We start from the raw sequence: 15,711 nt of genomic DNA, 5'->3' as shown, positions 1-15,711 counted from the left end.
AGGGGTTACATAGTAAACTGTGTTCAGCACTGAGAACAATAATCACCAAAGCACAGGCAAGAGTGAGTCCAACGACACAAGCCACTGAGGTGATCAAACTTTGCAATGCAGGACCCAAGACTCCTTCACCTTCCACATATAGCAGCAATGGGGAGTATGGTCAAACCCAGGTTGATGGTACTGAAAGAGAAATTACTAGCTGTACTTGTAAACTATATGCAGTTCAGGAGAACTTTACCTAGAAGGAGAGTATCCAGTAGTTTTTTTTTACTTTTGTGGGTCACTGGTGCATTTAACCATTGTAACGGGAATACTATATGATGCTGGAAGATCTTAAGTGGAGTATCTCTGAGCTGACACTTGAACTACCACCTCGTGTTTACTGTAACAGGGTCTGAATAAGATGGCTTGTTCAAGAAGCTCACCACTGCTGACCGGGAAGCTCTCCTGATCTGATTTAAGCAGCAGAGACTGAGTCCCACCCCCATGGATCGAGCTTCGTGATGGTCAGTGTGAGGCTGGGTGGTAAGCGGAGAAGCCAGTACTGTGTGCCCACTCTCTTTTTGATAAACTTCTTGATGGAGAAACCCCAGACAAACCGTGTTGGCAGGAACGTCTCTAACTTCATCATGCTGAGCGCTGGTGCCCCCCGGTTCTCAGTCTGCTGCCGTTCGCAGTGCTGACGCACGACTGTACTGTGATTCCTCAATGTTATCATCTCAGGGGACCTGTCCTGGGCCCAACACATAAGTTGCCCACTTATTTGCTGCACAAATCACTCTCTCACCTAGATGGGGTCAGTTGTGCTGTGAGGATCACATTCCTTGACTTCTCTAGTGCCTTTAACACCATCCAGCCCAAGATCTTAAGGCACAAACTAACGGAGATGGGAGTAGACTCTCACATGGTGGATTGGATAGTGGACTACTTGACAGATAGACCTCAGTATGTGCGGTTGGGAGACTGTAGGTCTGACACAGTGGTCAGCAGCACAGGAGCGCCGCAGGGAACCGTACTCTCTCCGGTCCTGTTCACCCTGTACACATCAGACTTCCAATATAACTCAGAGTCCTGCCATGTGCAGAAGTTCGCTGATGACACGGCCATAGTGGGGTGTGTCAGGAATGGACAGGAGGAGGAGTATAGGAAACTGATACAGGACTTTGTGATATGGTGCAACTCAAACTACCTGCGTTTCAATATCACCAAGACCAAGGAGATGGTGGTGGACTTTAGGAGATCTAGGCCTCATATGGAGCCAGTGATCATTAATGGAGAATGTGTGGAGCAGGTTAAGACCTACAAGTATCTGGGAGTACAGTTAGACGAGAAGCTAGACTGGACTGCCAACACAGATGCCTTGTGCAGGAAGGCACAGAGTCGACTGTACTTCCTTAGAAGGTTGGCGTCATTCAATGTCTGCAGTGAGATGCTGAAGATGTTCTATAGGTCAGTTGTGGAGAGCGCCCTCTTCTTTGTGGTGTCGTGTTGGGGAGGAAGCATTAAGAAGAGGGACGCCTCACGTCTTAATAAGCTGGTAAGGAAGGCGGGCTCTGTCGTGGGCAAAGTACTGGAGAGTTTAACATCGGTGGCTGAGCGAAGGGCGCTGAGTAGGCTACGGTCAATTATGGAAAACCCTGAACATCCTCTACATAGCACCATCCAGAGACAGAGAAGCAGTTTCAGCGACAGGTTACTATCGATGCAATGCTCCTCAGACAGGATGAAGAGGTCAATACTCCCCAATGCCATTAGGCTTTACAATTCAACTGCCAGGACTTAAGAACTTTTTTAAGCTATTATTAATGCTTTTTGAGTTAGTTCTTACTGAGTTCAGTATTGTATGTAATTAGTTTTTGCTACAACAAGTGTATGGGACATTGGAAAAAAGGTTGAATTTCCCCATGGGGATGAATAAAGTATCTATCTATCTATCTATCTATAAGTGCAATTATGAAGAAACCACGACAACGCCTCTACTTCCTTAGGAGTTTGAGAAGAATCGGCATGACATTTAAAACTTTGACAAACTTCAATATGTGAGTGATTGCATCCCATCCTTATATGGAGCTACCCTTGAATGGAAGTTCCTACAAAGAATAGTGGATGCGGCCTAGTCCATCACAAGTAAAGCCCTCATCAGTGTGGAGCAAATCCACACAGAGTGCTGTCACGTAGAGTGCAGCATCCATCATCAGGAACCCCCACCTACTACCAGGTCATGACCCCCTCTCACTGCTGTCATCAGGAAGGTGGTACAGGAGCCTCAGGACTTTCAGTACCGGGGCCAGGAGCAGTTATTATGGTGTCCTAGTTATTTGCATAATTTGTTGTCTTTTGCACCTTGGTTGTTTGTTCACCCTATAGGGTGCGGCCTTTCATTGATTCGAATATGGTTCTTGGATTTACTGAATATGCCACAAGAAAACAAATGTCAGGATTCTATATGGTGACTTGTGTGAACTTTGATAATAAATTTACTTTGAATATTGAACTTTGCTAGATCCAGATCTATCCACATCTTAGTTCACTGATACACGACGGTGGTTAGCCTAATCTGCAACAACGTTGAATCAACATAGAGAGAAGAGGTATAGCATCTTGTGGGCTGGTGCAAACTCAATGACTTGAGTCTCAGAGTGGATAATACTGAAGAAATGATTGTGGACTTCAGGAAAGTGCAGACTGCCCACTTCCTACTGCATATCAGAGGCTCCTCCACCAACAGAATCAGGAGCACCAAGTTTCTTGGACTACACACCATGAATGATCTCACCTGGTCTCTCAAAAGCACCTCCTTAGTCTGCAGTTCCTGAGGAGCTCTCCTCACCCCCGTTCTAACTACCCAACACAGGGTTGCCATCTACAATGTTTTGACCATCTACATCACTGACTGGTTAGGAATTGCAAGGAATTGGACCACAGGGCCCTGTAATCGAATGTGTGGACAGCTGAGAGAATCATCAGAGTCTTTCTTCCTCACTCTCATCCAGAACATGTATCAGAATCGGTGCATTGCCAGAGCCCGCAGTGTTGTCAAGGATAGATAGATAGATAGATAGATAGATAGATAGATAGATAGATAGATAGATAGATACTTTATTCATCCCCATGGGGAAATTCAACATTTTTTTCCAATGTCCCATACACTTGTTGTAGCAAAACTAATTACATACAATACTTAACTCAGTAAAAAATATGATATGCATCTAAATCACTATCTCAAAAAGCATTAATAATAGCTTTTAAAAGTTCTTAAGTCCTGGCAGTTGAATTGTAAAGCCTAATGGCATTGGGGAGTATTGACCTCTTCATCCTGTCTGAGGAGCATTGCATCGATAGTAACCTGTCGCTGAAACTGCTTCTCTGTCTCTGGATGGTGCTATGTAGAGGATGTTCAGAGTTTTCCATAATTGACCGTAGCCTACTCAGCGCCCTTCGCTCAGCTACCGATGTTAAACTCTCCAGTACTTTGCCCACGACAGAGCCCGCCTTCCTTACCAGCTTATTAAGACGTGAGGCGTCCCTCTTCTTAATGCTTCCTCCCCAACACGCCACCACAAAGAAGAGGGCGCTCTCCACAACTGACCTATAGAACATCTTCAGCATCTCACTACAGACATTGAATGACGCCAGCCTTCTAAGGAAGTACAGTCGACTCTGTGCCTTCCTGCACAAGGCATCTGTGTTGGCAGTCCCGTCTAGCTTCTCGTCTAACTGTACTCTCAGATACTTGGAGCCCTCCCACCTATCCCACAACATATTAGACCTCCTACCATCAGGCACTGTATAAGAAGAATGACTGTTAGGCTGAGTACGGCATCTTCACTCAGGTAAGTAGACTTCTTACTGCCTGCTGCCACCCAGCACACGTTATTTAAAACGGCGCCTGTAGCACTAAACTGTTATATATGCATTTTCTGTTATCTTGTTCAACTACAGACTATATATTTTATCTGTTAATATTGTGCTAGTATTATTTTATGTGATGTATGTACTGTGTTTTCCTCCTTGATCTCAGAGGAACGTTGTTTCCTTTAACTGTGTTCATGTATGCGGTCGAATAACAATAAACTTGCGGCAACATAACGTTCATTCCCTGAGACTGCAGCGCGTCTACTGGACAATCGTGGTACTGCAGGGGTTCAGCAGATCCCCCAAAGTAAAAAGATCGTGAATCAGGAAGTGCTGGGCGTTAACATGGCTTCGAAAGGCCAAGTCGAGAGTTTAACCGAGGAGGCAATTTGTTCCATCTGCCTGGATTTCTTCACTGATCCGGTGTCGCTGGAGTGTGGGCACAACTTCTGCCGTTCCTGTATCAGAAGGTGTTGGAAAAGGGAGGAGAGAAACTCCTGTCCGGAATGTAGAGAGGAGTTTGTCGACCGCACCCTCAGGGCAAATTGGGCCTTAGCAAGACTGGCTGAGAAAGCTCGAAAAGTGCACCTGAATCCGAGAGAGGAGGAAAATCAACTTCACTGCGAGGAACATCAGGAAGAACTGAAGCTGTTTTGTGAGACGGACAAGAAATTAATCTGTGTGATCTGTAGAGACGCGCGGGAACACAAGTACCACAAGTTCATGCCGGTTAACGAAGCCGTTGAAATCTATAAGGTAAAAACAAACAGATTTTGATCACCTGAATACTTCACTGCCACTTTATTTTTTAAGTTCCCGATATGACAATCAGCTGCTCTGAATTGGCACTGTATCTTTATTTGTTAATTCATTCACTCTCTGATACCAGGCTCAGGTGAAATCTTCCTTAGACTCTCTCACAGAAAAGAAATCAGACTTACAGGAAATGGAGCAACAACAGAAAGAGAAGATTTCTGGAGTTCGGGTGAGTCCTTCCACTGCAGAATTTCTGATCTTGTGTACATTTGTTGCTTTGCAGCACAATAGCAGATGCTTGCAGCTCCACTGACCTGGCTCCGATCCTGACTTGCGGTGCTGTCTGCATGATGTTTGTAGGTTCTCCCTGTGAACACTGCCGCTCAGTCACTTCCTCGGTGCTCCAGCTGAAAATATTAATGATGCCAAATTAATCCGGTGAAGGTGGATGGTATGTGAATCAGATTGCAGTTAACACATTGAGGGAGAATAGATTTAAGGGGAATGCGAGAGAAAAGAATCAATAAGATTTCTCTGATAACCAGCATATACTTTGATGGGCCGGAAGGTCATCTTCAATGTTATAAGGGAATACAATGCAGTAACTGCATTTATTAATACTCAACTTTCATTTGACAGGAACAGTCTCGCAGCCTTCAGACCCACATCACATCGCAGTATGCTGAACTGCGCCGGGTTCTCACTGAGAAAGAGCAGTGCTTACTCCGAGATCTCAGGGAAGAGGAGGAGAGGATTCTAAATCCAATGGAGAAAAATCTTCGACGGGTTCAAGAGAATTTAAATTCTATTCAGAAGAAACTCTCAAAGTTACAGGAACAGATGGATCAAAAAGATAGTGTAGTATTTCTCAAGGTGAGGGATTACATGTAAATTTGATTCAAAGAAAGTTCACAGGCACGAAATGAAGAGTGATATATTTGAAGTAAATGCAGCATTTCCTGATAGTTAGAAGCTAATTTAACTTGAAAGATGCTTTGACTGTTGCTGTCTCCAAAATGACCTCCCACAATATGTGCACATCACTGGAAAGTCTGCGTGGTAGCACTGCATAGTGATTATCATAATGCATTAGAACTAGAGTGCCAACGATCAGTGATCAGGGTTCAATTCCCGCTGTCAGTAAGGAGTTCAGACTTTCTGCACTTGACAGCGGTGCGATTCCTCTGGGTGCTCCAGTTTCCTCCCACATTTTCCAAAGATCGTCAGGCTAGGGTTAGCAAGTTGTGGGCATGCTGTGTTGGCTCTGCCCTCAGCACACATGAGGACTCTGTTAGTCATTGACGGAAAACAGCACAGTTTTTCTGTATATTTTGATGTTTTGATATATGTGATATTGTGGCAAACAGCAAATGTGTTTCATCTCTTACTTCAGTCTATGGGGAACAAGTTACTAAGATCTGAGCACTGAGCAGCAATTGTTTCTGTGATTCACCATGTAATATGCTCCCTGAAACTCACATTAAAATCCATTTACAGTCCCACATTCTAAGTTTATCAGGAATGACCAGTGTCAAGGTCTCTTTGTTGGTCTGTGGGAACGAAGGCTGAATTGCATAAGGTAAACAGACGGCCTGTTTTCTCTTTCAGATATGTTCCACAAGGGATTCTATCCCATTCTACATCACATCAGGCAATTCAGCCCATGATCTTCTGTCATTTCCTACTCTGCACAAGCCTGTTCCTATCTGCTCACCACACCCATCAACAGTGTCCCAAATTTCATCTGTTCATTTTCCTTCCGCATTACATTGAATCTCTCCTGTCTGCTTTAGCCACACAGCGGCAGCTTTCTTCACTGGATTTCTTATGGGATTTATCAAAGACCACCTTGCAAATTTTCTCCTCTCAACCAGCAGTACTTTCTCCAACCCCAACACCATCACTTCCATTGATAAAAGCAAACTCTGCAATCTGATCATCAGTGACATTTTACCAAAGAGTCAATCATCTTCTATTTTTCCTGAAAATTTCTTCCACTGAGTTAAGATGCATTTTTCAGAAACATTCCTTGTATTCATTCTCTCTGTGTGTCTCTAGGAGTGTGAGCTAGATAGTGGGAAATGGGAATTTTTAGCAGCTGTGATAACTTGGCTGAAATTCCTGTTGTCAGGATGTGGAAGATTTCAATGAAGTCAAATCTCTGCTTTATTTCTTTCAGGAGGAAACTTATCGGAAGAAGAGGTACATCTGCTGTTAACAGAAATTATACATGTTTTTGTTAAAAGATTCATGGATTGTTGATGATTTGTTTATAACCAACTGTTTAATAATTGCAGGATTATTGAAGAGAAAGAATTACTGTCAGTGGCAGATGGTGCACTGCCGGTTGAAAAATTTGATCAGCCCCTGTTGTATACGGTGTGGAGAGAAATGTTTCATGTCACTAAGCTGAGTAAGTCTCATTTTTTAACCTTGTCTTTGAGAGAACTTTATGTACTTATTGGATGCAAAGTTTGAATTTAGTGATGGACTGGTGGGTGATTTGAGTTTAATTTCAGCAAAAACCCCACTGGTCAGGCAGCATCACTTTCATATCATCAGCTGCCGAGGTCAGATCCCTGAAAACAATCAGCAGAGTGGTACAATAACCCAGTACATGGGCTGTTCCATTAACTACTTCATCCTGAATCCATCTAGACTACAAAATATTGCATGAGATGAGGCTCAATTCTACCATGGCTGCTGAGGGATTAACAATCATTAAACTAAATGACAGACACAAAAAGATACTTTGTCAAAGACCTTGCTGAAGTTCAGGGTGGCAATATCTACAATCTCTTCTGATCAATTGCTACTGTTGCCTCTTCAATAAACCTAATGAAATATGTCATGCAATTTTCCACCCACAAAGGTATGCTGGCTATCTCTAATCACTCTTTATCTCTTCAAATGTTGGCAAAACTGTTTCTCAGAATCCATTCCAGTAACTTTCACACCACTGATGTTAGGCTCAGCAGCCTGGTGTTCCCTGGCTTGTTCTTCCAGTCCTTCTTACTGAAAAACACAACCTGAATCTTCAGTCTTTGGCGTCTCACCTGTGGCTAAATGCTAAATACTGTAATTATATCTGCCAGAGTCCTTGCAAGTCCTTCCCTAATCCTAATACTCTCAGATGCACCCCATAAGGCTTCAGGGATTTATCCATATTAATATGCTTAATAAGACCGTAAGACCAAAAGGTATAGGAGCAGAAGTAGGCCATTTGGCCCATCCAGTCCTCCACCATTCAATCATGGGTTGATCCAAATCTTCCAGTCATCCCCATTCCCCTGCCTTCTCCCCATACCCTTCGATGTCCCGACTAATCAAGAACCTATCTAACTCTGCTTTAAATACACCCAATGACTTGGCATCCACAACTGCTCGTGGCAACAAATTCCACAGATTTACAACCCTCCAACTAAAGTAATTTCTCTGCATCTCTGTTCTAAATGGACGTCCTTCAATACTGAAGTTGTGCCCTCTTGTCCTAGATTCCCATACTATGGGAAATAACTTTGTCATATGTACTCTGTTCAGGCATTTTAACATTTGGAATGTTTCTCTTTGATCCCCCCCCCCCCCCCTCATTCTCCTGAACTCTAGGGAATACAGCCCAAGAGCTGCCAGACATTCCTCATACGGTAACCCTTTCATTCCTGGAAACATTCTTGTGAGGCTTCTCTGAAACCTCTCCAATGTCAGTATATCCTTTCTAAAATAAGGAGCCCAAAACTGCACACAATACTCCAAGTGTGGTCTCATGAGTGCCTTATAGAGCCTCAACATCACATCCCTGCTCTTATATTCTATACCTCTAGAAATGAATGTCAACATTGCATTTGCCTTCTTCACCACTGACTCACCCTGGAGGTTAACCTTTAGGGTATCCTGCACAAGGACTCCCAAGTCCCTTTGCATCTCTGCATTTTGAATTCTCTCCCCATCTAAATAAGAGTCTGCCCATTTATTTCTTCCATCAAAGTGCATGATCACACACTTTCCAACATTGTATTTCATTTGCCACTTCTTTGCCCATTCCCCTAAACTATCTAAGTCTCTGTGCAGGCTCTCTGTTTCCTCAACACTACCTGCTCTTCCACCTATCTTTGTATCATCGGCAAATTTAGCCACAAATGCATTAATCCCATTGTCCACATCATTAACATACATCGCAAAAAACAGTGGTCCCAACACCAACCCTTGTGGAACTCCACTGGTAACCGGCAGCTAGTCAGAATAGGATCCCTTTATTTCCACTCTCTGTTTTCTGCTGATCAGCCAATGATCCACCCATGCTAGTAATTCCATGGGCTCTTATCTTGCTAAGCATTTTCATGTGCGGCTCTTTGTCAAAGGCCTTCCGAAAATCAAGTACACCACATCTACTGCATCTCCTTCGTCTACCTCAATTTCCTCAAAGCTTGTAATTTCCTCAAGGAATTGCAGTAGGTTTGTCAGGCAGGAGTTTCCTTTCAGGAAACCATACTGGCTTTGGCCTATCTTGTCATGTGCCTCTAGGTACTCAGTAATCTCATCCCTAGCAATCGATTCCAATGACTTCCCAACCACTGATGTCAGGCTAACAGGTCTATAGTTTCCTTTCTGCTGCCTCCCACCCTTCTTAAATAGTGGAGTAACATTTACAATTTTCCAGTCATCCGGTACAATGGCAGAATCTATTGGTTCTTGAAAGATCATTGTTAATGCCTCCGCAATCTCTCCAGCTACTTCCTTCAGAACCCGAGGGTGCATTCCATCAGCTCCAGAATATTTATCCATCCTCAGACCATTAAACTTCCTGAGCACCTTCTCAGTTGTAATTTTCACCGCACATACTTCACTTCCCTGACACACTTGCCTATCCGGTATACTGCAGATGTCTTCCACTGTAAAGACTGATTAAAAATATGTATTCAGTTCCTCTGCCATCTCTGTATCTCTCATTACAATACCTCCAGTGTCATTTTCTATTGGTCCTATATTTACCCTCAACTCTCTTTTACCCTTTATATATTTAAAAAAGCTTTTAGTGTCTTCTTTGAAATTAGTTGCCAGCTTCCTTTCATAATTTACCTTTTCCTTCCTAATGACTTTCTTAGTTTCCTTCTGCAAGTTTTTAAAAGATCCCCAATCCTCTAACTTCCCACTAGCTTTGGATTCATTGTATGCCCTCTTTTTTGTTTTTACTTTGGCTCTGACTTCAGTTGTCAGGCACTGTAGTGTCCTTCTTCCCTTTGAAAATTTCTTCTTATTTGGAATATATCTGTCTTGTACTTCCCTCATTTGTCACAGAAACTCTGCTGTCCTTCCTGCTAGTGTCCCTTTCCAGTCAACTTTGGCCAGTTCCCCTCTCATGCCATTGTAATTACTTTTATTCCACTGAAATACCAACACATTGGAATTTAGTTTCTCCTTCTCACATTTCAAAGTGAACTCAATCATATTATGATCACTGTTCCCTAACCTTAAACTTTCTTATCACCTCCAGATCATTGCACAACACCCCATCCAGCAGAGCCGATTACCTAGTGGGCTCAACAACAAGCTGTTCTAAAAAGCCATCCCTTAGACATTCTACAAATTCTCTCTCTTGAGTTCCAGTACTGGCCTGGTTTTCCCAATCCACTTTCATGTTAAAATCCACAACGATTATCATGACAATGCCCTTCTGACATACCTTTTCTAGCTCCTGCTGTAATTTGTAATCCACATCCCGGCTGCTGTTTGGAGGCCTGTATACAACTGCCATTAGGGTCCATTTACCCTTGTTATTTCTTAACTCTCCCGTAGAGACTCTACACCTTCCAATTCTATGTCATTTCTTTCTATTGATTTAATATTATTTCTTATACACAGGGCCACATCACCCCCTATCTCTACTAACCTATCTTTCTGATACACCGTATCAGACATTCAGTTCCCAATGGCAGCCACCCTTTAGCCAATTTGTAGCTGAATTTGAAGATTGTCCATTTTGTTATATTCAAATATAACACTTTCAGTCCAGTATAACTGCACCATGTCTTTATTGCCCTGTAAATATCCCACTGGCTATGCTTATGCCTCATCTCCTGCCTGTCCTTTGTGTCATCTCACCAACTCCTCCATTTTGTGTTGTGATATGTTGCAGGATCTCACCCAGAGCCTGATCGGGACCATTTTCAATGCCAGCACATCCTTGCTTTTCAATGCCAGCACATCCTTGCTTTTCAATGCCAGCACATCCTTGCTTTTCAATGCCAGCACATCGTTACTTTTCAATGCCAGCACATCCTTGCTTTTCAATGCCAGCACATCCTTGCTTTTCAATGCCAGCACATCCTTGCTTTTCAATGCCAGCACATCCTTGCTTTTCAATGCCAGCACATCGTTACTTTTCAATGCCAGCACATCGTTACTTTTCAATGCCAGCACATCCTTGCTTTTCAATGCCAGCACATCCTTGCTTTTCAATGCCAGCACATCCTTGCTTTTCAATGCCAGCACATCGTTACTTTTCAATGCCAGCACATCCTTGCTTTTCAATGCCAGCACATCCTTGCTTTTCAATGCCAGCACATCCTTGCTTTTCAATGCCAGCACATCCTTGCTTTTCAATGCCAGCACATCCTTGCTTTTCAATGCCAGCACATCCTTGCTTTTCAATGCCAGCACATCGTTACTTTTCAATGCCAGCACATCCTTGCTTTTCAATGCCAGCACATCCTTGCTTTTCAATGCCAGCACATCCTTGCTTTTCAATGCCAGCACATCCTTGCTTTTCAATGCCAGCACATCGTTACTTTTCAATGCCAGCACATCGTTACTTTTCAATGCCAGCACATCCTTGCTTTTCAATGCCAGCACATCGTTACTTTTCAATGCCAGCACATCCTTGCTTTTCAATGCCAGCACATCGTTACTTTTCAATGCCAGCACATCCTTGCTTTTCAATGCCAGCACATCGTTACTTTTCAATGCCAGCACATCGTTACTTTTCAATGCCAGCACATCCTTGCTTTTCAATGCCAGCACATCGTTACTTTTCAATGCCAGCACATCGTTACTTTTCAATGCCAGCACATCGTTACTTTTCAATGCCAGCACATCGTTACTTTTCAATGCCAGCACATCGTTGCTTTTCAATGCCAGCACATCGTTACTTTTCAATGCCAGCACATCCTTGCTTTTCAATGCCAGCACATCGTTACTTTTCAATGCCAGCACATCGTAACTTTTCAATGCCAGCACATCTTTGCTTTTCAATGCCAGCACATCGTTACTTTTCAATGCCAGCACATCGTTACTTTTCAATGCCAGCACATCGTTACTTTTCAATGCCAGCACATCCTTGCTTTTCAATGCCAGCACATCGTTACTTTTCAATGCCAGCACATCGTTACTTTTCAATGCCAGCACATCGTTGCTTTTCAATGCCAGCACATCGTTACTTTTCAATGCCAGCACATCCTTGCTTTTCAATGCCAGCACATCGTTACTTTTCAATGCCAGCACATCGTAACTTTTCAATGCCAGCACATCTTTGCTTTTCAATGCCAGCACATCGTTACTTTTCAATGCCAGCACATCCTTGCTTTTCAATGCCAGCACATCCTTGCTTTTCAATGCCAGCACATCGTTACTTTTCAATGCCAGCACATCCTTGCTTTTCAATGCCAACACATCGTTACTTTTCAATGCCAGCACATCGTTACTTTTCAATGCCAGCACATCTTTGCTTTTCAATGCCAGCACATCGTTACTTTTCAATGCCAGCACATCGTTACTTTTCAATGCCAGCACATCTTTGCTTTTCAATGCCAGCACATCGTTACTTTTCAATGCCAGCACATCGTTACTTTTCAATGCCAGCACATCGTTACTTTTCAATGCCAGCACATCGTTACTTTTCAATGCCAGCACATCCTTGCTTTTCAATGCCAGCACATCCTTGCTTTTCAATGCCAGCACATCCTTGCTTTGACAAGAGGCTCAGTGCAGTTCACAATAGTTCACATGTGGTCTATCCAATGCCTTACAAAGCCTCGGCATTATACTATTGGCTTTATTTTCCAGTTCTCTCGAACGGAATACTAACATTGCACTTGCCTTCTTCACTGAACCTGCAAGTTAACCTTTAGGGAATCCTGCACTAGGACTCCCTATTCTCTTTGCACCTCCAGTTTCTGAATTTTCTCCCCTTTTCAAAAATATTCTACATCTTTATATCCTCTACTAAAATGCATTAACATACACTTCCCAAAACTGAACTCCATCTGCCACCTCTTTGCCCATTCTCCTAATCCGCCGAGTTCCTTCTGCTAATTCCCTGCTTCCTCAACACCAATTGCCTTCCACCTATTTTTGTATTATCCGCAATCTTGGCCACAAAGCCATCAATTCTGTCATCCAGATCACTGACATAGAATGTGAAAGGAAGTCGTTGCAATACTGACCCTTGGGGAAAACCATTAGTCACTGGCAGCCAACTCAAAAAAGGTCCCCTTTACTCCCACTCTTTGCTAGTCAGCCATTCTTCCGCCATTGTTAGTGTCTTTCCTGTGATGCCATAGGTTCTTATCTTGTTTAGCAGCGGCACTTTGTGAGATGTATTCTGAAAATCCAAGTGAACAACCTTCCCCGAATCTCCTTTGTCTATCCTGTCTGTTATTTCATCAATAAATTCCAACAGATTTCTAAGACAAGTTTTACCATTCTGTATGCAAAGCTGAGGCTCTATAAGGCAAAGGTCAGACTGCACTTACTGGAGCAGCATTTCTCTATAATACCAAAATATTCTGAGAAATATTTGATATAAACTGCTCCTTTTATTGTTCCATTCTGTCCAGTCCATTCCTCATATGGATAATATCATGCAAGTATGGGCATAATGGTGACTAGCTGCAGCTGTACGGTGCATTGGTGAGAGCACACCTGCAGTACTCTATTCAATTTGACCTTCTGAACTTAAAAAAAAATGCCACTGGAAGGAGATTTATCAGCTCATTCCTGGAATGAGAGGGATGTCCTATCGAGGGATGCTGAATGGTTAGGGTCTAGATGAGCTTGGAAGAATGAGGGCTGGACCGTATTTAAACATAACAGATCCTAAGGGACTTGACTTGACCAGGTAGAAGTTCAGATGTTTTCTCAAGTATGAGAGTCACGTCAAGAGCGCTTACAAGTTAGAGGTCATTTATTTATAAGTGAGGTGTGCACAAATTTCTTTTCATGGCGGATGGTAGATCTGTGGAATTGTCAGCCCATGAGGGTGGTAGAGATATGTTTATTGGAAATCTCTATGGCGGAGATAGAGAAATGCTTGAACTTTCAAGGATGTGAGTGCTTGGCAAACTGGCACAGAAGAGGATTTGATAACAGCAGAGATCAATTATGGCCATATTGAATGATAGGGCAGGTTTGAGGAGCCTGGTGACTAACTCCTGCTTCCTTATTGCGTCCTTATATTCTGTGCAATTCTCAAAATAATATACTTGGTACAGGGCAGAGAGGGAAAGCTGCAGCAGAATCCTGGGAAGTTCAGACTGTTCAGTAGTGCAAGGCTTTCTGAATTGCTTGGGGCTGTGCTTTTCAAGCTCCATCCCCGGGGACTCTCTAATTCTCTGCTTCTCCCCCCAGTCTCTGTCACCCTGGATGTGGAAACGGCGCATCCGGCGCTCGAGGTGTCTGAGGATCGGAAGAGTGTGAGGTGGACACGGACCCGGAGGAATCTCCCTGACACCGGGAAGAGATTCACAAACTGGTTCTGTGTGCTGGGATCGGAGGGATTCACATCGGGGAGACATTACTGGGAGGTGGAGGTGGCAGGGAATCAGCGCTGGATTCTGGGAGTCGCAACAGAGTCTGTGGAGAGGAAGGGAGGTATCACACTGAACCCAGAGACTGGATTCTGGACAGTCCGGCGAGTTTGTAACGAGTTTCATGTTCTGACCTCTCCTCCATATCGTCTCCCTGCTGGTCCCATCCCTGGGAGGGTGGGGATTTATCTCAGTTACGAATCCGGGACTGTTTCATTTTACAATGTGGAGACCAAGTTCCATCTCCACACTTTCACTGTGAATAAATTCACAGAGAAACTTTATCCTTTCTTCTGGACTTGGGATGGAAGCCAGTGGCTGAGAATTTGCAGTTCCACTCCTGGGCCATAAATGGGTGGGGTCCCGGGACCAGTGACAGGAGTACATCTGTGTAATTATAAATATGGAGAAGGTGAGATAAACACAAATAGATATTCAACCTGTCAACCCATTAGTTTTAATTTCATTGGTCAATGGAACAGCGATAATTTTTCAAATATATAAACATTGAAATAATCGCGCTTCCCATGGCTCCAGCAACAGCGTGGACATTGGGTCCTGAGCTCCCAAGTTTCCCCTAAAATCCACTGTATTGATGTGGTAGTAACATACAAAGCACTGGAGGAATACAGCAGGTCGGGCAACACTCATCAAGGGATATGCACAGTTGATGTTTCCTGTCGAAACTTCATAGTAAATTGACCCTTCGTAAATATTAAAAACTATTGAGAGGATCACTGGCTTCTCCATCCTCCCTATTTGTGCCTTTTACCCTGAGCATTGTAGATGAAGGGCCTGGAGCATTATTGCAGATTCCCACCACCCATCCCACAGTCTCTGTGATCCACTGCAGTCAGGAAGGAGTTACAGAAGCATCACGACTGGACTGCCAGACTGGCTAACAGCTTCTTCCATCAGGCTGTGAGACAGTGAGTACACTGCCACCACCGAGGTCTCAGCATTAGGACAGCGAGCAGTTTACTGTTTACCGGTGATGTGCACTACATACATATAAATTATATTTTAATTAAATAATTTATGGTAATATTTTCTTTTATGCACTGTGCGTGATATTTCTTCTGCAAGTGTATCGTGGTCTGGAGGAAAGTTGTTTTGTTTGAAAACATAGCCTACAGCACAATACAGGCCCTTTGGCCCACACAGCTGCGCTGAACATGTACTTACTTTAGAAATTACCCAGGGTTACCCATAGCCCTCTATTTTTCTGAGCTCCATGTACCTATCCAGCAGTCTCTTAAAAGACCCTATCGCATCCGCCTCCACCACCATCGCTGGCAGC

At 43.4% G+C, this 15,711-nt stretch overlaps 1 protein-coding gene across 1 annotated transcript; it reads left to right on the top strand.

The window, feature by feature from the left end:
* The first annotated feature begins 4,123 nt into the window (after positions 1-4,123).
* LOC140720307 (zinc-binding protein A33-like) lies at positions 4,124-15,418 on the top strand. Its single transcript, XM_073035174.1, has 6 exons — positions 4,124-4,611; positions 4,745-4,840; positions 5,251-5,484; positions 6,791-6,813; positions 6,909-7,024; positions 14,233-15,418. Exons 1-6 carry the CDS (start codon positions 4,201-4,203, stop codon positions 14,760-14,762), a joined length of 1,410 nt encoding a protein of 469 aa, XP_072891275.1. The 5' UTR covers positions 4,124-4,200; the 3' UTR covers positions 14,763-15,418.
* Positions 15,419-15,711: the final 293 nt, after the last annotated feature.

This window comes from Hemitrygon akajei, chromosome 2 (genome assembly GCF_048418815.1).
Source record: "Hemitrygon akajei chromosome 2, sHemAka1.3, whole genome shotgun sequence".
Classification (NCBI taxonomy): domain Eukaryota; kingdom Metazoa; phylum Chordata; class Chondrichthyes; order Myliobatiformes; family Dasyatidae; genus Hemitrygon; species Hemitrygon akajei.
This window is presented reverse-complemented; position numbering and strand designations above follow the sequence as displayed.